The 25145-nt window shown below is 42.2% G+C and overlaps 1 protein-coding gene across 5 annotated transcripts in view; it reads right to left on the bottom strand.

The window, feature by feature from the left end:
* Window positions 1–13311: 13311 nt before the first annotated feature.
* Window positions 13312–25145, bottom strand: part of ate1 (arginyltransferase 1) — a 54052-nt gene continuing 42218 nt past the window's right edge. For 4 of the 5 annotated variants that reach the window (XM_085428678.1, XM_085428681.1, XM_085428683.1 and 1 more), the window contains 2 exons: window positions 21886–22006; window positions 13312–14676 (listed from right to left, as the gene is read on the bottom strand). In XM_085428678.1, coding sequence (XP_085284804.1) covers window positions 14498–14676; window positions 21886–22006 — 300 coding nt within the window. In that variant the 3' untranslated portion in view covers window positions 13312–14497. Of the gene's footprint in view, window positions 14677–21834; window positions 22007–25145 lie in introns of all 5 variants that reach the window. The other variant, XM_085428682.1, reaches the window with a different exon arrangement.

Genomic DNA, 25145 nt, shown 5'->3' with positions numbered 1-25145 from the left:
TTTTCCTCAGCTGTTTCCCTCCTGTCTCCCATTCCCTGATTGCTTCCTCTGTGTATCCCTGTTTTCCTTTGTCTGTGTTGCGATCTCCCCTCATCCTATGTTGTGTGTTCTGTCTGACATCCTGTGAAAGTTTATTTTGTATTTTCAGTTTTGTTATATTCGAGTTCAGCATTAAAGCTGTTTTGAGTTCGGCACATTGAGTCCACCATTCCTGCCTGCACACAGCCTCACATGACAGTCTCATGATCATCCTCAATCCATGATGCAAGATCCTGCATGGAGCTCCTGAGACTGATGGTGATTCTGAAAAATCACACCAACAGCTGTCTCAGCAAGCTTCTTACTGATGGTCTTGTAGTCCACTCCAGCCCCGTGCAGATCTACAAACTATCACTGATGTCCTTTCGCAGTTTTTTGGTCTTGTCCATGTGGATGGAGAAGACTGAATGGAAGAAATTGATTCTGTGGACATGTGTGCTTTATACACATAGCGAACAGAGATCAGGAGTATCTATACGTAATATATTGATGAATTGATTATAATCTGTGTGCTACACAGCCAATCTGTGTGAGCCAGAATTCTGGCTGGGTTGTAGGGGATCAAATATGTTTTTTAGGCAACGACAGGCAAATCAATTTGTAACTTTTATGTAATGTGTTTTTTTCTCTCACCATTAAAATAAAACTACCATAAAAATTAGAGACTGTTCATTTCTTTGGAAATGAGCAAACTTACGAATTCAGCAGGGGATCAAATAATTATTTCCCCCACTGAACCTGAAAAATGTTCTTACAGTAGATTCCCGCCAAAAAGAACGGCATTTGCATTTAAAGTTACAGAGAACATCTGGTTTAGTGCTTAGTGTTCTTGTCCAACCAAATGGTCCCATTTTGGCCAGCAATCAACTATTTTTGTAACGTGTCTATGTTTTTCCTTTATAACATTATAGAGCGCACATTGCCTCGACAAGAGTGCCTCACACATGCAGTGAATTTCATCTAGTTTGCAAATAAAACACCTGAGCTTAAACAGTTTACTCTCAGCACCAAAATTCCTAAACATGCTGTATGTACACAACAACCTGATGTGTGTGAATATTTTTGCCATGTCCAACAACAACCTGGATCAAACGGAGCCCCCATGTCAAAATGCATTTTCTATGGTCCCTTAATAACACACTCTAATCACTTTAGTTTTGTCTCCTGGGGCACAATGTCTCCCCTCATGTCCTGTATCCTACCAAAGAGACTAGGGAGAGGTCCGGTGACAGTGTGTTGAATTTGGGTGACAGGGCCCCAGTGGGAGTGGGTGCCCCCCCAGGCCTTTAGATAATCCCCAGGAGAAAAGACCTGCATTTAGGGTGCGATACGCTTAATCCGGGAGGGGGCCTCATTCACAAAGAAGCCCTGGACTTCCTCTGGGCTGGGAGCTTCCGCTGGTCTGGTGAGCCTAGCGTGGGTGCCAGTACAAACACGCTCTCATAATACATGATTGCATTACAATGGAACAACACAAGAGGCAAAGACACACAGAGACAGCATATGAAATGATGGACAGATTGGACTATGAAAACATGTAACATGTAAATTCACACTGTCCTAATGGGGGAGCCAATCTAAACAAGCAGCCCACACACACAAGGACCATCAGGAGTAAACACAGCACACACACACACACACATGCTACATACTGTGGGCAGAGGCGGTGTTTACATTCTGTCCCGGGTACAACGAAACAAAGCTTGCATGCAATGCAGAAAGATTAGATGAGCGAGGGACCAAAAAAGCGAGAGATCAAACGGCTAGCTGCCTACAGATAGTCTCAAATTTACAAACAGGAAGACAGAGTCATGTAATAACTGTTTCAGATACTACACACAGTCCTGGTTTACTCATACATGCAGGAGATGCTGGTGGAAGAGGGATATGCTTCATCTCCGTCCCTGGAACGTTTCTGCAATTTTTTTAATGGGGTTTTCGGGGGGGTGGATAACTTCCATGATGCCTTAGTCAGGACATTAGGCAACTTGTTACAGTTAGATGTCAAAGTACATACAAAAAGGTGTAACAAGAAACATTATATTAAGGTAAAGAGTAGATATGCATAACCTAAAGATCTACAATCGCATGATGCAGTTTAATTAAGTGCACTGCAAAGGCAGAAGATGATCAACCTCTGGATGAAACATACAGATAGACAAAAAAGCTGGCATCCTGTAATAAAGGCTGATCATGTATCCACAGAAAGTAATGTCAGTATAAAGTGCTGAAATGTAATTTTGACAAGTAACTGGCAAGTTACCATAGCAACTTCAAATTGTTTATAGTGCTTTGTTTTTTTTTTACAACAAAAGAAAACCAAATAACAACAACTTGCTAGACTGTAAAGAATTCTGAGGACGTGTCTCATCAAATTACTTTACATCAATTCAGATTTCAAGGGGGTCAGTCCATGCCTACCTTTTAGATCCACCCCTGCTCCATCCCCTGGCGCAATTTCTATGACTGCCACTTAAAAAAAGATCAAATCTGTTCTTTTCCTTAACACGTTTTCCCTCTTATTTACCTCAAAAGCAAATAACACTGAGAGGCATTTACGTAAACAGCTGAAGGATATTATTCCATTTTCTCTGACATGATTCCTCAAGCAATTTTGGAATAGACATTCGGAAAAAAGGGAAAAGGTTAGGCTTTGGCTCTCTCTTTTTTTTTTCTCCACACTTTCAGACTTGCTTTTCCTTCCCATACCATTTCACGCTGACACATCCTCTTTCATCTGACCACAATACCTCCAGGGACCATCAGCCAATAGCGGCAAGTGGAAAAAAGTAGGATGGTTTTCCTGTGGAAAAGACGCCAAAAAAAACATCTAATTAATACTGATTTACTTGAGCTTAAACTTACAAAGTATGGCCACTGCTTTCATAACGCAAGGACGGTGCACAGCTTTCAACTAATTCTGGTCCCACAACTTCAGCTACAGTTGTTTCCATCTTTGGCATTTCTGCTCGAAGGTTTGCGGTCACTTTGAAATGTACTCGTTTTTGAAAGACATGTAAATGGCATTAACGATTAATGAAGGGATCCACAAGTTAAAAGGTTCATGGACTATCAACGTTGGCATGTAGCTGGTATACTCTACATTAAAAAGGCCAATCGATCATTAAAAAAAAAAGATAAAAACAAACAAATGAATAGCAAAGGGATTCGTTTCGCTATTTGAATGTCTAAAGTCTCAAAAAAAGAGAGGCGACAGTGCTAACTACCTTTTAAAAGAAGATTTCAATGCAGGAAAAACTATGTTTCATACAGCCGTGACGACCGCTCCATCCACAAACCAGCACAATCTTTCCATTTTTTCAGTTTTGCCTCTTCACACCGCCTCATTGGATTTCAGATCAAACAGTCAAGATATGACTGAAGTGCTCTTTCCTCTTTAATTCGTTAACAAATATTTAACATTAACTGTTCAGGAATTGTACACCCCTATTTTCCAAGGATCAAAATAACTGGAGAAACTAACATAATTTTACATGTAAGGTTTGTTTCTAGCACTTGGATGAAAACTCTTTGCAGTCAATGACCTCGTGAAGTCTAGCACCCAAAAGAGATCTCAAAGTGCCGTTTCCTCCCATGAGACGCTCTGCTAGGCCTTCACTGCAGCCACCTTCAGTGCTGCTTGTTTGCTGGGTTTTCTGTTTTCAGCTTTGTATGTCATTACTCTTTGGGGTTGATTGCAGGTATTGGGTTTGCAGTATGGTACTTATGCTACGTCTATCATCAGTCAAATCATTAGTAAACTCTATTAGCTTTGTTCCACTGGCAGCCATACATGCTGTATCAATTCCTGCACCATGTTTGACAGATGATGTGGTGTGCTTCGGCTTATAATCTAGTTTTCTCCTCCACACTTTTTCCATCATTCTGGCACGAGATAATTCTTTCTCCCTTTTTCACATCTGTACTGGCTCTTTTAGATGTTTACTGGAAGTCTGCTCTAGTCTTCTTGTTCTTGAATGTACAGCTTGTTGTACTTTCACTGATGAAGGTGTCTTTCGAGTGTAACCAGTGACGATGATGCACCTATCGCCTCGAGACCTCCTTGACTTGGTAAGATGTTATGAAGCGCTTTTGTTAACCATGGAAACTGTGATCGTTCACTTTAGTCATCCTCTGTGGTCTTTCGCACCTTTTGAGGTTGCTGAGCTGACCAGTTCATTCCTTCTTTTTAAGTTTATTTGGTTCTTCGGGTTAAAGATGTGTCTCACTTACACAGACATGTCTTTGGACATAATATTGAGAGTTTCAGTAAACAGCTACCAAATACAAGTTCAACACTCGGAATCAACTCCAGTTATTTTTAATCTGGTTAATCTGTCATGAATGAATGGGGAAACAGCCTGTCAGTTACTTGAACAATTCAATTTGAGAAAATGGGAGACTATGAATAAAAACAATAACAACTTACTTTGATTGAACGCTTTAGATTAAAGCTGAAAGCCTTAAATTTCAAACCCACTGTGGTGCAACCATCAACAGTTGTGTTGTTGTCATCTGGACCATGGTCGTGCTGTTCTAACATAATCAGCCAAGCTTCTAATGTGAAAAATTTCCATTAGGGTGTCATAATTTGCTGCTGGAACACGGGTGTAGTGGCGAATTTCTGTCCCAAGCTTCGAAAAAATAATTCTTCCACTTCTTAATGTGAGCTGTTCAGATTTATTTCTGACTCGTACATACAAACAAAAGATGTCACGGTCAAAAAACTATTTGCTGCTACAGCGCACACTTCCATTGCCGTCCTGGCTCACTCTAACCTGCTACAACACATGCGCTGTAATGTTTTCTTACCCGACACAAATTAAACACGCAGCATTTATTCTCTAACAACATATCATACAAAATTAAACATGTAACAATAACTGAAACAGTATCAAAAATATTTCTCTACAGATTGGCTCTAACATTTCCAGCCCCCTAATTGGAGGGCGTGAAGACTGACAATTAGCGAACACTTACAAAAGAGCCAAATAACATTAACACTTCCTGTATCACACATGGTCATTCAAATTATCTTTCACAAAACCTGTAACCGATCAGAACATATACTGTATTTTCTCATTCCAAGTTACATGACATTCTCACAGATCAAGCATAGCTTGTCAATGGGTCTTTCTAAGGTGTTAGTCTTTGTCTTGATGATCACACGCCGCACCAGACCCTTAGCATCTGGAATGACACGAAGAACTCTCCCCAACATCCACGAGCTTCTTGGCGCTGACTCGTCGACCACCATTACAATGTCCCCCACAGTTACATTTCTTCTGACCTGAGTCCACTTTTGACGCTCTTGAAGCATAGGCAAATACTCGCGCACCCACCTCTTCCAAAACAAGTCAGCAAGATATTGCACTTGCTTCCAACGGCGGCGGGAGTATGAGTCTTCCTTTCTGAAAAGTCCAGGAGGCAAACCCGGCTTTTTCTTCATTAGTAGCAAGTGGTTAGGCGTTAGTGGTTCCAGGTCTGTTGGATCATCTGTTACTGTAGTCAGCGGTCTGTCATTTAGTACTGACTCCACTTCACACATTAGTGTCAGTAAACCTTCATCATTGACCAACTGTTCCTTCAGTATAGACCTCAGGACCTTCCTCACGGTTCTGATCTGCCTTTCCCATATCCCTCCAAAGTGAGAACCAGCGGGTGGGTTAAATACCCACTGGATTCCCTTTTGCATGAGACAATCTAGAATCTTTGACTGATTCCACTCTTGAATGGCTTCGCGTAACTCCCGTTCAGCAGCAACTAGGTTGGTGCCATTATCTGAACGCATGACAGATACCTGACCTCTTCTACACACAAAGCGTCTGATGGCGTTCAGACATGAATCAGTGTCCAAAGTGTGCGCGATTTCAATGTGCACTGCTCTTGTTGTAAGGCAGGTAAACACCACACCATACCTTTTTACTGTGCTGCGGCCATGCTTCACATTAAACGGTCCAAAGTAATCCACCCCAACATTAGAAAAGGGGGGTTCATCAGGTAGAAGCCTATCCTCTGGCAAATCTGCCATCTTCTGTTCCAGTGGTTTGCCTCTAGTTTTCCTGCAGATTACGCACCTTGACAGAAACTTCCTCACTTCTGAGTTAGCGGATGGAATCCAATACTTCTGTCGCAGCTGTGAAAGCATATACAGTCTTCCACAGTGCCCAATCTTCTCATGTATATCCTGCAAGATCAGTGTGGTGATATGTGAGTCCTTTGGGATAATGACTGGGTGCTTCACATGTTCTGGCATCCCAGCAGCTGCGAGGCGACCACCAACTCTCAAAACTCCGTCCTGCATCACGGGATCAAGTTTCCTCAAGTGACTAGTCTTTGTCACACACTTGCCTTTCTTTAACATGGTGATCTCTTCTTGGAATTGTTGACTTTGACAGAACTTGATGATCTCTGTCTCAGCTTGCACCAAATCTTTCAGGGTAAGTGTTGTCTGCATTGATTCGTTGTCTTGTTCTTTCTGTTTAACGTACGTCTCTTTCCTTTTTTCACATCGTCGTAGCAGTAAGTCTTTGAGTTTGATCATCCATGCCACAGCTCTCTTCACTCGATGCCAGCTGGAATAGTGATTGATCAGCTTGTTCAACGTGTGAACATTCTCAGCTGCATTTGTGAGATGTACCATGGTTGCATGCCTCACTTCGCTGTCATCTTTATCAATCCTTTCCTTGTCAGGTCTTTCTGGCCACTGTCTTTCTGGGGTTTTCAGGAAAGCTGGGCCGTGGAACCAGCTTAGATTCTTCATGAGCTTAGATGGTGCAAGCCCTCTGGATGCACAATCAGCTGGATTGATTGCTGTACCAACGTACCTCCACTGCTGGGGATTTGTTAGCTCTCTAATGACCGCAACGCGATTGGCCACGAATGTCTTGAAGCGAAGGTTTTCATTTTCAATATACTTCAACACAGTTGTGCTGTCAGTCCAGAATGTAGATTCAAGAAGATTCATCTGAAGCTCCGTTCTTAACATTTTGTCTGTCTTTGCAGCAACCATAGCTGCAGTCAACTCTATTCGTGGAATAGTGGTTTGCTTCAGGGGCGCCACACGGGATTTTCCCATCATTAACGTACAGTGAACCCGTCCGTCATTGCTGGTCATCCTCAAGTATGATGCTGTTCCATATCCACTTTCGCTCCCATCAGAAAAATGGTGGAGCTGTGCTGTTGCGACAGGACCGAAGTCCAATGGTCTCACACACCTGGGTACGGTTACCTCTGACAGCTGGCACAGCTCTTGTAACCACTTGTTCCACTTATGACTGAGCTGTTCTGGGATCTCATCATCCCAAGCAAGACCCTCCCTGCATAACTGCTGCAAGATCACTTTTGCGGGGAGAGTTCCTGGGGAAAGGAATCCCAGTGGGTCGTAGATGGAGCTGGTGACGGAAAGTATTCCACGTCTCGTCACAGGTCTTTCTTTGATGTTAATCCTGAACTTGAATGCGTCAGACTCAGGGCACCATAGAACTCCTAAAGCACGTTCCATAGGCAGCAGGTCATGGTTCAAGTTCAGGTCTCTGACATCTTTGGCTCTCTCATGCTCAGGGATGAATGAGAGCAAGGCACGACTGTTGCTTGTCCATTTCGTTAGGTGAAATCCTCCACCAGAACACAATTCAGTGAGGTCTGTGTATAACTCCATACCTTGAGTTTCCGTGGCAACAGACTTCAAGCAGTCGTCAACATAAAAATTTTCCAGAACTGTGCTTACAGCTTCAGGTGATGATTTGCTGCGGTTCTCCTCTGCTGTTCTTCGCAGTGCATAGTTGGCACAACTGGGAGAAGAAGTCGCACCGAAGATATGCACCATCATCCTGTACTCAGCAATGTCTCGATTGAGGTCCCCTGCTGGCCACCACAGAAAGCGCTGCAGGTCAGCATCGTCATCCGGGACACACACCTGATGGTACATTGCTTCAATATCTGCTGTAAAGGCTATAGACTCTTGCCTGAACCGTGTCAGCACTCCGATCAATGAGTTTGTTAAATCTGGCCCTTGTAGAAGTTCACTATTCAGTGAAACTCCTTGGTAGCTGGCAGCGCAGTCAAAGACCACCCTCAGCTTCTTTTTTTGTGGATGGTATACCCCATGGTGGGGAATATACCACTGTTTTCCATCCTTGCGGTTTAACTGTGTTGTTGGAACCTCAACGGCATATCCCTTGCTCAACATGTCACTCATGAAGGCAGTGTATTCTTCATGGAGTGCAGGATTCCTCTTCAGCTTGCGCTGAAGGCTCAGTGCACGCTGTAACACTGCACTTCGATTGTTCGGCATCTGAACGCACGACTTCTTCGTAGGAAGACTTATGGAATAGTGTCCATCAGTGAGACGAGTAGAGCTTGACACAGACTCCATAAAGTGGTGGTCCTCTTGAGACATTCCTGCTTTATCATCACAGTGACGCTCTGGAAAGTCGTGGTTATACTGTCGTACAAGCAGTTGTTCCACGTTGTCGATGGCTATTCTGTTCACAATAGCACATGGTTGTACATCATTGGCTGCAGTATCCGTTTCTCTGAGTGGTCCATTCAGAATCCATCCAAGTGCTGTCTTTACGGCATATGGACCATTGTCCTCACTTGGGATCACCTTCCATGGCTCCAATATGGTGTATTCTTTAGTTCCAATGAGAAGCTCCACTTCAGCCTCAATATGAGGCAACCTCACTTCGCGTAGGTACGGCCACTTGTCAACCTCTTTCTGGAGTGGGATGTTCTCTCTGGAAACAGGAATACTTTTCTGTGTGAAGACCTTTGACAGTGCGATAAAGTTGTTGTCTGCCAGACTGCTGACTTCCAATTCTGTGAGCACATAACTCTCCTCTCGACTTTTGGAATTAATGGTCCTCAACGTTAGCTCGGTTCGTCTGCCTTGCACCTTCAGCTGCCTTGCCAAGGCTTTGGTGCAGAACGATGCAGAGCTACCTGGGTCAATGAAAGCGTAAACCTCCACAGCCTTGTCACTCTTGCAGGACTTCACCCTTACAGGTACAATGGCAAGCACGCAGCTGCCTCCAGCCCCAGTACAGGCACTTGTCTCCTTTTCTTCAGACAACCCTGCTGGGCCTTTAGCAGTGCTACCCATATTGACCTCATCGGGAGGCTTCTCTTCCTCATAACTTGAGAAGTGCAACAAACTTGGATGCTTGAGTGAACAAACCTCGCACACCATCTTCTTTTTGCAATCTCTGCTCATGTGACCCTTTAGCAGGCATCCAAAGCAAAGTCCGTTTTTCTTCAAGTAGTCCACTCTATCCTTATGAGTCTCCTCTCTAATCTTGTAACACTCTTGCAGTGTATGAAGTTTCCCACAGAACATGCAAGGTCTTGTGAAGGCGCAGTTGAGTGAAAGGTCACTCTGGTTCTTACTCACTCTGCTTCTTTTGTCCATTTCTGAACCTTGGTTAACCTTGATAGCAAAGCTGCTCCCATGTCTAATGTCTTTCTTCAACTTATTTCCTTGCTGTGGCTTTTTTATAACCTTGTCTGACACTGCTGTTTCAAGATCGCCAAAGAGTGGGTCGGACATGATCTTTGCTTGGCGTTCAACGAAGGCCACCAGCTCTGTGAATCTTGCTCTGTTGCAGCGCCGCTCCTGGATATCATATGCATGGACTCTCCAGCGCTCTCTTATTTTAAATGGCAACTTGGAAATGATGACCCTCATAGTTGCAGGGTTGTCCATCTCTTCCATATAGTCCACATCCTCCATAGCATTACGACAGCTCACCAGGAATACAGAGAATGCGCTCAACGCCTTTCCATCTTCAGCCTTAATTCGTGGCCACTTCGATGCCTTCTCAATTAGCGTGCCAGCAATCTGTAACTCATTTCCATATTTATCTTGAAGCAGCTGCAAAGCCCTTTCATACCCCCGATGTTCAGGCATATGCTGACAACTCCTCACAAGATCACGAGGCTCGCCTCGAGTATACTGCTCCAGAAAATATAGCTTGTCTGAATTGCTATCAGCTCTGGTGTCAATAGCGTGCATGAATGCCCTCATAAACGACCTGTATTCCAAAGGATCTCCGTGGAACACTGGCACATCCCTTTGTGGTAACCGAGCCAGCTGTTGGTTCTTTACAAGCATCTCTGTGATATCTGCCTGTTTCTGCATAACTTGATAAAGCTCACTTGGTCTGGTCTCCTGAAGTGAGACACCATCTTGGCGTTGGCTCGGCCCCTGCAGTGGAGTTCTATGTGTCTTAGGCATGGCCCCTGCTGCAGTACTTGGATCACCAGGATTCCTCCAAGAGGCAGACCTCTCTATCTCTGTTGGCTTCCCTGGTGTGTGTTTTACGTTGCCATGACCATTTTCGTTATTCATCTTCAGGAGGTCACGACGTGGCATTACCGTAAGTCTGGTTTCACTCACTTGAGACTTAACCCCTTCACATTCCTCATACACTTTCACTTTGGCAGTAGACACTGCAATGGCTGTTTCAATTTCCAGTCTTTCCTTTGCAGCTTTAATTTCTGCTTCTTTTAACTCTAGAGCCTGTTTTTCTTTCAGAGACGCTGCTCGTGCCATCAGAGCTGCTCTGTTAGCTTCTTCCTTGACGCGCTCCGACGATGCTGTCGACACCCTTGACGTGTTGGATACTTTAGACGTGTTTGACACTCTAGATGTTTTTGACACTCTGGATGCACTGTCCATGGGAGTTATCTCTTGATCACATGTTTGTATTTCAATCCATGTATTAACTCTATTAATGAACTGCAAACATCGTTCTGACATTGGCTGAAACCAAAGTTGTTGGTCAGCCTCCTTTTCCTCCTCATCTTTAATACACAGCAACACTGCATAATTGCATTCTTGAAACTCTTCATACAACTTCTTGTAAACTTTCAGTGCCTCTCTCACATCATTTACAGCCGGCAGAATTTCATGGCTCAAAAGTCGCTCAGTTTCATCTTCTTGTGCTGTCACTTGTCCTAATTTGCCTCTTCTCACCTTTGTGAGCTGATGCAGTTTGAACTCCAGACCTTTGTCTGTCATCGCCCTCTGGCTGCCATCACGCGTAACTACACCCACACTGTCATTAATGTCGTCCGCCATTGTAATCATATAACACCGCTAAGCCGTAATGATTTTCTTCGGCACAGCTGTCGGGTGGTGTACTGCACAAACTCCTTTATGCTACTTCCACAGGTAAGATGCATCTGACAAAACACTTTTTACTTAGCTGTTCGCCGTGTTGTTGTATGTAGGCGTCCTTATGCCGACGATCCGGTGACTTTTCTATGTCTCAGTCGGTGGCTCCACCGCGGAAAACATTCCTCCGTTACTCGATAGTTTTTTGACTTTTATGTAGTGGCGAATTTCTGTCCCAAGCTTCGAAAAAATAATTCTTCCACTTCTTAATGTGAGCTGTTCAGATTTATTTCTGACTCGTACATACAAACAAAAGATGTCACGGTCAAAAAACTATTTGCTGCTACAGCGCACACTTCCATTGCCGTCCTGGCTCACTCTAACCTGCTACAACACATGCGCTGTAATGTTTTCTTACCCGACACAAATTAAACACGCAGCATTTATTCTCTAACAACATATCATACAAAATTAAACATGTAACAATAACTGAAACAGTATCAAAAATATTTCTCTACAGATTGGCTCTAACAACGGGAGTGATGGGTGCTGAAAGACTGCTGTATGATAATAAACTTTATTCCTTTAAAAGTCTTAAACGATTTATGATGTGTAGGTTCATTAATCAGAAATTGCCGTTTACAACATTTCTGCTCAGTTTCATGTTTGAAGTCTACATCCACTTCCATTTTCTTCAGGCTTGTGGCCTTTTCCAGTTTAAATGTTATCTTTAATTCAGGGTCATTTTCTCCGTTCTGGGACTTTTTTGGAACTCTCTGTATTTTCCGGCATGACAAACCCAAAACCATTTGGCACCATCAGCGTCTTAAATAAACCATAGAGTTTTTAACCCATCACTGTGACTCAGGTCTGGTAAGAAGGTAAAGCGTTTTCTCCAGACCTTATTCTTTGAATGCTGACCTTTGGCTGAACAGTTTCTCAGCAGCAGAGTGTGGTCAGTACAAACCTCGTGCTTAATAAGAATTATGAACAGTGACACAATTATATATTAGCACAAACTCCAAACCCTGCCATACTGTGTATTATGGGCTCATTATAAAACAGCCAACTGGTCTAGGTCACTTGTTTTGACAGAAAGAGGTACACCACAGCACTGGCACATGTCCTTATGTGTGGCGTCCACCAAGACTAAGTACTTATGACAGTGCCAAGAGAGAGTGTGTGTGTGTGTCTGCCTGTGTGCACACACATTAAGGTCAGGGGGTGGGGGGGAGCATGCCTAATGTGGGAGAGAAACATTGAATCCAAAGTGGCAACTAGCCAGCGTCAGTGTTCCCTTCTTGGAGAATTAGCCTGTCAATCTGGTTTAATTCCTTAGGACACAGGCTGCTCTTAAACCCAGGCTGAGTTTAAACTGGAGAGACTGACTCTCTACATCGTTTTCTCAAGATTGGGTGCAGACAAGTGGGCTGGCTGAATGTGGGCCGTGTCGGGCCACACCAGAGAGCAGAGCTGCATCGTGCACACAGCTCCACGGCAGGGTCAAGCTGACACTTACGGGCTAAGGTTACAAGTTTCACTCATTTGAGTGATTATGTGACTCTAGGAGAGTATCTAGAACAAGGAGGATAGTTACCTATCTGGATTATGGGGGTAGCACACACACTACTTGGTTATCCTCACATTAAAGCCTTGTATTAAGATTGTAGGAAGATCTGCAGATTCTCTTACTGCACAACTTTCCTGCCTTACATTCAGCAGATCTTGCCAACTAAGTGAGATTCATAAACCTGTCGTGCCATGGCATCAAGTTAAGATTCCTGTGTTTACAGCACAGACGACAACACGTGCTTTGTTGTGAGACGAGATCCCTGGCTGCTATCAGGTCAGGCCACGAGTCAAACTGCTGCGAAAACCTTTTGCGGTAAGAAGCCATGTACATCTGCGTTCTGCCAGCTCATGTATCCAACACCTGTTGCTTTGCCTAATTGAAGTCCAACTGAAGCGCTTATCTCTGGGTATGCATGTGCTTTTCAGGAGATATAAGCTTTCACACATGAACTACTGTATGTGTGAAAATTAACACAGTTTAGAAAGAGACTTGAACGACTCAACACGTTACTGACATGTTTCCAAAAATCTCTCAGCCAGTGGAATCGGCATTGTGTTGCATAATTTGCATGCAAAGAAAAGCCATCAAGTCCAATCAGGGAGGCTGTAACTCCTTTATTCAACTTCATCAAAAATAACAGTCAATATTCAAAGGAAAAGAAAAGCAACACTTAAAATCAAAAGTATTGAAAACAATGTCTTGTTTGCTTGACCTCAAGCATGAACTCAAGTGATAAAATCTTTACAATGCTGAGGTGAATTTTTTTGGGACGCAGTTTATGCAAATAATAATACCAACAATAATAAAAGAAAATTTTTTAATTACCAGGCATTCAAAAAAAAAAAAAAAAAAAAAAAAAAAAAGCATGCTTGGTGAGTGTCAGTGGCGATGTTGATACGAACCCGGGTGCAGTCAAACACTCTTTCAGATCAGCACTGAAGCATACACAATTAAGAGAGGTGCCAAAAAGAAAGAAAAAAAGTCAAAGGGAGGATATGCGATAGGGGCGTAAGGGTACATGAATATGATTGCATTAGTCAATCTGTTCACTATAAATTTTTCTTTGGCTCATCTGTTTATGTCTAGACCTGTTTTTTTGTGTGTGTTTGTATTGCACCAGTTGCTGTACCTCAGCTATAGCAGATGTAAAGCAAATTTATTACAAGTTGAGCTTAAACTGAGTTTGTTTTATCAATCGAGATGGTTGCATCCCACGGTGACATAAGAGAGAAAGGCAGCAGTGTAGCTGCAGTTACTCTGCTGCCTGCTATTTTCTAATTGAGTTTCTTCTCATTGACCATATGCACCATTAAACTGTTAAAAAAGTTACAGCAAATTAGGAACTTTTGAATTTTTTTGTTGAAATTTTGGAAACGTTTTTTGAAAATAAAAGAATAACACATTCTTTTCTGTTCTCTGCTGTACTGCAGATACACTGAATATATTCCAAATAGTTTCCTACAAAAAAAATCCATTTAATGAACTTGTCCATGTAGTAAATCAAAATGGTGCACACAAAAAAGAATGAACCCAGAACAGTGGTGTTGACAGATTAAAAAAAATAGAACTCATAAATGAATAAGTGAATGAGGCCATACATGCAGTAGATTGCCATCGGCTGCTGCATGGTCAGCATATACAGGAGGGTAAGCACGGTGAGACTACGTGGATAGGCGTCAGAAAGCACTTTCATAAACAGCGACATACATAAACAGCCGAGGGAGTATGTATTTACGTTTATTCAAAGGTAATATGATGTGTTGTGTTTACGAGCGATAAAGCAAAATCCTTTCAGCACAGTCCTGGCCAACCAAGCTGGCGTACTGCTGCACCTCCATCTCGTCGCTGGAGCCCTTGCGTTTGCGGGAGTAGGCTGCATAGGGCATGACAGTCCGTCTGTATAGCACCAGAGCTCTGCCCAAATCCCTCACGGCCCGAGCATCTCCTAGACGAAAACAGGCACATATGAGAACATAATGAGGACCAGTGTAGACACATCAAGCACTATAAACAATGTCCTTATTTTCCCTCGCTCGTTTGAGTTAACCTCTGAGTGTCTTGGCAGAAATTCACCATTATTCCGAGAAAGTGTTGGAGGAGCAGAAAACATCCCCCCCCCCTTCAGTTTTAATTCCTCTGTGCCCTAAACCTGGGGTCAAAGTGGTGCGTGAGCAGGCTAGTTAGCAGGCCTTGTTTACAGGGCCTTGCTCCCTGCTGGCTTGCCAAACTCAGCATCTCATTAGGTCCTGTGTCATACACTGCCAGCAGTGTTTTTACAGCTCTGATGGACCAGTAAAACACTACTAATCTCTAAAGTGTATGTGTGCAGAAGCTAAGAATGATTCTCTGGAGAGTCAGATGTGGAAAAAAAGGGTTGAAATACACTGACCCTCACTGACACTAAACCTGCCGCCTCCAGGAGTGAGACACTGAGCCAAGCACAGCAGGGAGTACATACTGAGCAAAGCAAAGCCAAATATACTGTACAGAGGTATGACTCTACCTCAGCCTCACTCATAAACTTCCCATTTCAGTCAGAAAATGACTTTTTTTTTTTTTTTTTAAATGCACTGGAACATCTACAAGTCTCTTGTGTCAGAAACTACCCAATAAATGTTGCAGTCATACAAGTAGGACTCTTAAATGCTTTTATTTATCTTCTTAGTCCATTATCACACCATGTAGTCTACTAGTTAAACAATTGCAAAATGCTTATTTTGTCTTCTGAAATGCATATCTCCCCTAAATACTCTGCATATAACAACTGATCCATTAAAAGTGTCCTGCTTGAAGCAATCCTGACCTGGAAACCTAGAGAAAAAAGGAAAAAGAAAAAACAACTCTGGAGCAGGTAGCAGAGTGAAGCGCACTCTCCTGTCAGGCACATCAGTCAAAAAGGCCTAAGTAGATGTCGTATTAAGAGAACTAAGGGCTTCACAATTAATCACTCCACTGACATCATCCATGTGGCTCACAGCTGAGCAGCTGGTGAAGAAGATGCGAGCACACATATCTCTGACTAATTTCTAAAATATTTGCAATACAGCCAAATACAACCTGATCACATCAACAACTGGAAAAACAACAGGGAGAAAAAAAAATGCAAAGTGAGTCTTTTCTATAAAAGAAATCTTACATTTACAAAAAAGGAAACTCAAAAAGCACTGTAACTGGACCTCGGATGTGTTTAGACATGATAGACTTGTTGAGAGCAATACGAGTCAACCTCAGCTGCAGTAATCTGTTACAATGTTTCAGGCCTAAACCGCTGCCAAGACAGATGATGGCTTAATCGGCAGAGCAGATTCAAAGGAAAAGTCTAAGATTCAAGCAAAAAGACTCACCAGTGGGACATTTTAAATATTCGCATAACTTCAGATGGATAAACAATAAGTGAAAATCACAAATACGTAGCAAAAAATACCACATTAACTGTTTAGGAATTAAAATCATTTGATTAAATTCTCCGTCTGTTTATACAGGCTCGTAAGTAATCGGACAATTCATTGATAAGCGGTTTCAAGGCCAGGTGTGGACTGTTGTTATTTCTTTCGGGTCAAATCAAGGTAATAATATGTCTAGAGTTGTTTCTAAGTGCTGTATTTGCATTCTGTGGCTGTTCTGGCTAATGTTCAACATGTGGTCTAATGACTTGTAGAGTGAGGGAGGCCTTCATTAGGGCTGAAAAACAAAACGGGCCTACAGACCCATTTGGTGGATTCCAGATAAAAAAGGAAGGAATCTACTGGTCAGAGAAGCAAAACCAAAATGTTTAAGGAAAAAATAAAATAAAACAAAACATGAAGACCATATGCTCACATTCAATCAATCAATCGAAAGCGAGGCAAAGAAATGGAACATTTGTAGAATTTTGAATCTGAACTCTTTCACCCATAAAGATGACATCTGATGACCTCCCTAGCACCCTTAATGAATTTTGACACGTCATTATATAAGAATAAAATGTTTGACGATCTTTAAAATAGTTTCTGGGTATTTCCATGCAAAGCTGCATGGACAGGGCATCGGGGGAAAGAAAACCTGCCGTAAGACGCGCGAACAAGCATCAACTGAAGGCACCTGCAGTAAAGGCCTACTTAGTGATGTCCATTTGACCATCTTCTAGACCTGAACCAAATGAATTGCATCCAAGTATTAAATATAATCCTGTTATTTATAATTAATGTAAAATGAATATGTTAAGTTACCAGATTGTTTCTGTATTTTGTAGAACCTCTTAACAGCAACTACGTCCATCAGATGTTTCCTGTAGTTGCTCGAGTAGCGTCCAAAACAATGTGGAGGAATTTTGGACCATTTCTTGACTGAAGTGCCTCTCAGTTCAACTGCCTAACTTCAGTCCATTGTGGTGGCGTACAGAGATCCAAATGTCAATCTATCTACAACTTTGGCATCTAACTTGCACACAAACTACCTGAAAAACAAGCCAAGGGAAAGAAGAGAGCTGTTAGAAGCATAAAGCCCCGAGGCTTTTTCACCATTTAGATATTCTCATACTTCAGCTAGAATTTTCCACACAGTTGATTCATGTTTTATTTATTAGCCTCGTTTCCCTGCTCAGTAATGCCCCAACTACTGTCTTTTCCACCCTTCTCGAGAAACTGCTGAGTCACATAATTGAAGGAAGGCTGACACTAACTTATAAATAAAGGATACCAGCTCTAGGTTTTAACACAGCGGGTGGCAAAATTGATTTTAAAAAGATGTAAACATGTTATGCAACTTCCTCACGAACAACATTTTGGGCCGTGAAGGATTATTGTGTCCCAATGGAATCAAAGTGAAAAGATTTAAACATCTGATGCTTCTTCGGCTTCCTTCGGGCCATTCACGACACGCCGCCTCCTCATGTTCTTCATCACGGTGACAGTCCACTTACACTGCAGTTATTACAAAGTTACACTTGTCCAACAGTGTCGCCTCGTGAAGATACTGACGAGTTTACATTAAACAGGAAAACATGGAGAGAAGCATGAAGCTTGAAGATGGCCTATTAAGTGAAACAGTAATACTGAGCAGAGATCTTTCTCTCTTACTCAAGGCAATCCAAACATCCGCTCCTCACATAAACAACTTTCCTTTTCTTCTTCACTCACTTCTGGCTGCATCAGTGTCTCTTCTCTCTGAGTGGCTCCAGACCCTGTTCCTGTCAGGCCAACCGGACGTTCAGTGACACGCCACTCTGAGGTCACAGCTCCTTCGGGCTGGAGTTCAAATGTCAGGGGGAAGAGGAGTGATGAGGTTCGGATAAGGGAGTGCGAGGGTCAAGGCTGAGGCTACGGGCCTTGACACCCCGCCACGCTTCTCTCTCTTCCCATCCATCTCAAACTTTCGAAACACTTGCTTAACACCGGATGCTGGTCAAAGGCAGGCCATCAGGTTATGACCACGTCTTCTGACCCAATGTTGAAGATCTAAAGGTTGAAAAGGAAAGGGCCAGAAGGGTGTTGTAGTGTGCTGAGAAGACTGCTCTTTGACTGTAAGACCTGGGTTCAAGCCCCTGTGTTAGCAGCTGACCCTGAATCCCTGCCGGTGACCATGAATTTTTGTCCATTGCAGGAACCGAAGCGACAATAGGATATCTTTCCATTATAAAGGATATTACCATTATTATTATTACTAATGAAAAGACTTAAATATTCTTTTAAAGCACCAAAAGAAGGGCTTCCGGGAAGAGAAATTCCTGTATTGCTGGAAAAAAAAAAGGCTTTAACCTGAATGGAAACGTGCATTAGCCAGGCTAAGGAGCAGAAAGCCTGCCTAAGAGCAGAGCAAAGTGGCCATGACAGTGAGACAAGATATGAACGTGTGGCATAAGCTAGAAATATCATGTAAATCACAAGAGACTTGGGGGTAATGGCTGGCTACCATCAGGCTAGAATGCACGCCTCTAGCTAATGTTTTAGCTTCACTTCGTTGCACTGAAAGCACAGAGACTATCAGTTTGATGCAAAGCTGTGAATGTGTGCGTCAGAGATGTAATGAAAGGTAAAAAAAAAAAAAACAAAAAGAGAGAGAGAGAGAACAGTACATTGTGAAATACCAGCTGGCGCTTTACTTATCACAACGTTGGGTTTGTGTATGCAATGTGTAACTTTGTGCATGTGGGTTAGTGGCTGCCAGGCGCACTTACAGTTCAAGGGGTGACTACTTGGGTCACGTATTTTGGCAAATATTTATACTGCTTAGCGGCCAATGCCCCTACTACTCCCGCTGTTAGGCAAACACGGATTATGAGTGTGTGAGACACAGATATGTGCTGCACACAGTGAGCTTCTGTGTATGTGTGTGTGTACATACATTTTAAGAGCCAACCTGCCCCAGGTCCCAGGGCCCTCAAGATGTCAGCAACAGGCATCAGTGTGAGTCTGATGTGAAGAGAGCTGTGTAAACTTTAGATTAGCTGTCTTTACACACCTCATTAGTACAGCACTGTAACCTGGTCACATTTTACAGTCTAAACACATATCCAGCACACTAACAGTGACCTTTGTCTGGGGGCCGGAGGTTAAGGTTCTGGCTTTCAAGCTATATAGAGAGGTTACACTGAGTATGATTATTATTTTGGTGAGACTTGATTTTTAGACTTCTCGACCGACTCTTTAAAGGTATGGAAATAAATCAAGCAACATGATTTTAACCAACTACCAGCACATTCTTCTCAACAAGCGAGCAACACATTATTTTTACTATCTGTTGTTCTAACTTTTTTTTCTGAAAATAATCTTAATATTTGCCATGCTTGTTTCACAAATATTCCATTTTAATTCATCTATGTTTAAAAATTATTTAAAAAAGAAAATTAAATCTTTCTTTAACTTCATCAGTAAGATTTAAAGATTCCTAAATGAACAGTGAAGACTTTCCCAACACTTAGAAACTATTTGCAGCATGTCTTTATTTGTGTCCAAAAATCTAATCACACAACAAGAACTAGCCAAAGAACTGGGCCACAAACCTCAACTGTGTGACATACTGCTGAAGTGACAATGACAAAATAGGTTGACCTGCTGACTTATTCGCCACTTGGATGTATTTCTAAAGCGGACAGCACCCTCCACACTACTGTTAGTCTGGCTTTTTACAGTTCAGTCACAAAGCTTGGCACCAGACCTGAGAGTGAACCAGCAAGACAGCTAGCACTGAAATGTAATGACACTGCGTTTGGACAGCTAGGCCTGAAATAATGCCCAGTCCTGTCCAAGATCAACAGTCCACGCAGGAATCCAGGCACCACAAGAACCACAGACACACAAACATAAACTGCTCACTGTGAATAATGGTAATGCCAAGACCTTGATTTTGTCCTCAGTAATTTGTGCAAGGCCGAGGACTACTGGGAACAAAACGAAAGGTCAGATCAACCGCTGGCTAAGATGTTAATTGCAGTGTTATAAATGACCTGTCTAGACATTGTCATTTAACATTTTAATTGACATTTAAATACTCTTATTTATCCCGAGCGTGTTGTTTTCACTATATAACTGAACGACCAACGCTAGCAAGTAAATCCTCATTTCCTTAAGAAATGTGTTTCGATTAACTTTCTTTACAGAGTGTGAACTATCTGCTTGGAAACTTTTCCTCATCACACAATCTGATCCGGACTGAGATTCCTTCATCAATTGTGTTGGTTTTCTTCTCCAAGTATGAGGTCACTACAACAAACCCCCACGTCTGTTGTTTAACATTCATATACCGCTCCTTCTCATTCCAACTCTCTATCAATCCATCTTCCATTTTATTACACTTTTCTCTCTCTGGGTGCGAGCATACAGCCACCATCATTTCAATTGCCTTCGTTGTAAAAATATTTTTATCACATGTCCCCCATCTCTCCCTCCATCTATTCTTCTATTACTCACTCTCTTTCCCCTCCATGTATCAGTCTCCATCTATCTGACAATCAAATTCATGTCCGCTCACATCTCCTATTACTGTTGATCGGTGGCTCTTTTCTGTCTGGTGCCTGTTTGGTGATGCAGATTAATGGGCCACAGTAAACAGGACATGGCTGGCTCTCTGTACCTTCAACCAGTCATGTTCTTGGAACTGCTTTAAGTATGCCAACATTTTAAAATTAAACCGAAGAGGGGGAAAAACAAAACAGTCAATCATGTAGTGAGTGTATCAGTGGTACGTATACATAGGTTTATATATGCACTGCATACAAGTCTGCTCTGGCCATACCAAATGATGATGAGGAATGAGAAAACCGTAGGATCTGCAAACGCCTCTTTAATTTGTACAAATTCTATTAAATTGAATTCAGTTTTTACTGTTTCAGTAATTTTCAATAATCCTGGGGAGGCCAATTCATGATTGTGTTCAATTTTCTGTTTTAATTTCCAGGTATGCTTTTACTGCAGTGGCAGTGTGTTTAGGATCATTGTAATGCTGGAAAAAATTGAATCTCTTACCAATCAGATGGCTTTTGGTACTTTTTTGTGCCCATAATTCCATCAGTTTTGAGAAAAATCTCCAACACTGCTGTGTTTCTCCTGCGTCAGGTCTTTGCTGGATTTTTTTTCCATATTTTATAAGAACATGACTGTCAGATTCTGCTTTATATCATTCTTAGGTTAGAGACCAAAAAAAAAGTGTCAACTTGTCCAGTTTCCTCAAATTTTTCAAGGACACACAGGTCATCACAGTGTTGGTGCAAAAATACTATTTTAAGCCTGTCAAACAATGATATGTTAGGAATTTTTTACAGATTATTATTAAAGAAATGGGAACAAATTACAGCAGGCTGTTAGTGAGAAAGTTTCTGAATGGACAATTTAAAATGTCTTCTTTGCCAATTTGTCTACACAAGACCAGGATTGTGTTTGAGGAGTCTGGAGCCTGTTTTATGCTTAAATGATTCACAGGTCAGTGTTCAAAATAAATAAATAAATAAAATGGTCAAGTACAAGGACTGGACTGAAAATGAGTAAAAAAGCAACCATTTTCCAAAGAAAACTATTGCTCAAGACTACTTGGAAGCAAGATATAAAGTCATGTTGGGTGGCGTAAGACTTTTCTACAGTGCTGTGTTTATGGAATTGCATGTTTAAAAAAAAATGATGTAGTTTCATACATTAAATCCATGTGATGCCATCAGTCGAGCAGTAGTTTTGTGCAGTAGTACCTAAATCAGGATCCTGGTTCAAACGAGCGTAGCGGGAGTTGTCAAGAAGGGGGATGCATCGCTCTATCGATACCCAGACATAGGTTTCTGGGCACAGGAGGTCAGAAGGCCGGTACTGCCCCTGGTAAAAGAAAGAGAAAAGAAAAAACATTAAAACTGCTGTTTAAATTGCCATATATTCATTATGTAGTAAATGATTAACTTGAGGACATCAGTTTGGTTCTTTGTTGTTTAAAACCATTTTCTAACATTTATCAACTAAATACTTACAAATATGCTGCAAGCCTGGTAAAAGCCTTTCTACTCTAGTGTTAGTGACCCTTTAGAATCAAAAGGTTTGACAAGTTGTAAACTGACCCCAGGGTCAAGATGAGGGTTGAGACCTGGATCAAACCCCTCTCTGTTAAGGGTCTTTGTTTGAGCTGTGTGTCTCCATGTCATGAGTGTTACACTGTCTGCACGTTTAGCAGGAAATGTAAACACGTCAGCACTGTAATGTGTGCTTGTGAAATGGGTACGAGTCTGTATCTGACCAAACATTTTGGATGGAAAGAAAACTAAGCTTAACAAAAACAGCTGCAAAGCAAAGAGGGGGGAAAAAATGAGCGAGGGGTTGAATGAACAGAAAGAGACGCCATTATCAGGGAACTGTGTTCCATCACATGGCTCCAAACAAATACAAACTGCAGAGAAAGATCTGTAAACAAGGCCTGCAAAAGGCCCGGTGCATTGCCTCAACACCCACACCAATATTTACAGTTTATGTGACATTAAACCGTAGGACAAAGAGTCCAGGATTTCAGGAATGCAATTTTTAAACACAAGAAGGTCAAAATGTTCTAAATGATTTAAAAAACACTGTTGTCATCAAAACATCGGAATAAGTAAGACAAAGGAAATAGCATCGCTGGAGCATACTGTTATACAAACTGACCACGAACCATCTGGCATTGCACATGTATGAAAAATACACTGGCTGCTTTCACATGCAAGATAGGACGCTATGTGAAAGAACTAGTTTGTTTTATGGCTTTGAAAATGAAAAACAGAAGAATCTGTGGAATACAAAGACAGTTGTATTTTCCAACTAAAGCGGGGTCCTCGTCTATGGCCATCCCATAGCAAAAATGTATCTCTAAAAATCATACAATCACTCCAAAAGTCAACCAAGTTGTAAGGAGGGGAAAAAATAAAGGAATTCACAATGAAGCAAAAGCCTTCAGCCTGCTCCAAGTGCTCCTGCTAACAGACAGATGAAGGTGGAATGCTCTGCATCCGGAGCTGCAGTGGATGCACGCAATCGTCGGCCACATCCCAACAACCTACAGCCTCCTGCAACTGTCAGCACAGCTAGCTTGACACTCTCACACTCTGCCACACCTCTATAGACTCCTTCAACACCGCATTGACACACACCTCTACGTGCAGAACACACACCTGGCTAACAGCGGAAACACAACGATATGCACATATTTCCCCACTTAAGCCTTCTGCACCCAGAAACCAGAAGCTCATATTTAAGGAACAGAAACAACTGTTTTTGTGTGTCAGTGTGTGTCTTTGCAATAGAAATAAAGTGAACTTGATTTACACAGGTCTACTTTTTGTGTTTATAATTGTAAATGATAAATCCAGCCTTTGCTGTAGACCTTAAAAAAGAGAGAACTGTCTGAGCAAAATGAGACGCAGAGCCTGGTCATGGCACAAAGACAATTCCTCAGTTCTTCCCCTGAAAAGGAGAAACGATGAAGAGTACGAAAGGACACAGCTATTAGTGGTCTGGACGGTGGAGAGAAATAATAAAGAAGCGAGGTGATGGCAAACTGGGCTTTGCTTTTCTATCTGTCAGCTTCTTTTCTTCTTTTTTTTAATAAATTGAACTGAATGTGAATACTGAGTTCACCACTGACTTTCATTATCCTCCCTCATATTTTCTCTCTTCCCAGGTTGACTAGAAGGCCATGTAATGCATAGATACCCTTGCAGCTTCCTTGGCTCGTCCTTCGTTTTCTGTCTTTTGCATCAGCTTGCTCACATTATCCATATCTTTATCTATAAGCAGATACTAGAATCCAGTAATGGCTCCCTGCTATGTAGATTCTTGAGAGCGTTACCACCAATCTAATAACAGGAAGTGAAATGGCCTACAACAAATCCATGCTCCTGAGTGGCTCTTAGCTCACTAAGTGGCCTAAAGAGGCCACAGGAAGTGATAGTGTAAATGGCAAGAAAGTCATGCGATAAGGTTTGTCTGTATATATATATATATATGTATATACTTTTGCTCGGCATATTGCCAGGTAGGCCTGAATAAGACGTTTCAGCCGAAAATAAATCTTTTCAGGTTAAGTCACCCTCTTTTCAGAGCCTGCTCCCTCCATTGTAGCTGCTTAAAACTTCCCACACAAACCAATCTGTCACCATCCCTCCATCCTTCACTCCTTTCCGTGCTTGCATGTCCAGGCAGAAAGGAGGTGATGCAGATGACTGACAATCTCTGAAAGGCTCATTTGGAAACAGAGAGATGAGGGATCAGGGAGAAAAAATAAAATAGTGAGGAAGGGGGGGGGGGGGGGGGGGGGGAGGACGCATAGAAACTTCAGCAGACAGACTTGGCTGCAATCTGAGGTGTGAAAAATGAGAGGCGTTAGGAGGGAGAAAGGGAGGGGCGAAAGAAAATTAGGTGCAGATGAAGCAAAAGGATGGTATTTAATGTTTTGAGACGTTGACTGCAGCGGGGCTGGTGGGGGGAGCAGTCTGGGTGCCAGCATGGAGGGGCCCAGCTCTGAGAGAGAATGTCTGAAGCCAGAGAGAAGCAGAAAGTCAGGGAAAGAAATATAAATGGGTAGATCAAGATGAAAAACAAAAACTAAACAAGGAGATGAGTGGACAAACTAAGAGGTGCGTCCAGTAATAATGTGACGACGACGAGGGAGAACCTCAACAAAATGTAAACTGTACAAGTGAGAAAAGGCTCTGAGTCATTTTAATCTGTTGTTTTGCACTGTGTTTGTTAATGAATGTGCAGAGGTCACTGTTTATACGAAAGCAATCTACTACAGCACAGCATTCCCAGTGAACCCAAACTTTAACAAGCAGGAGAGGACAATTACTCAACCTCATTTGAATAACAAGCTGCCCCAGTGTAAACTATTATGCAGCTTCAATCATCTAAACTAAATAAACACATATCTCCACAGGGCCTGACATACAATTACACAATACTCTGCAGAACTATTATCATCCCCAGCCCATCAATG

This window comes from Rhamphochromis longiceps, linkage group LG13 (assembly GCF_057381845.1).
Source record: "Rhamphochromis longiceps isolate RC_006_pf linkage group LG13, R_longiceps_female_GT1.1, whole genome shotgun sequence".
Classification (NCBI taxonomy): Eukaryota; Metazoa; Chordata; class Actinopteri; order Cichliformes; family Cichlidae; genus Rhamphochromis; species Rhamphochromis longiceps.
Note: the sequence above shows the minus strand (reverse complement) of the source record. Positions and strands in the feature narration are given on the sequence as shown.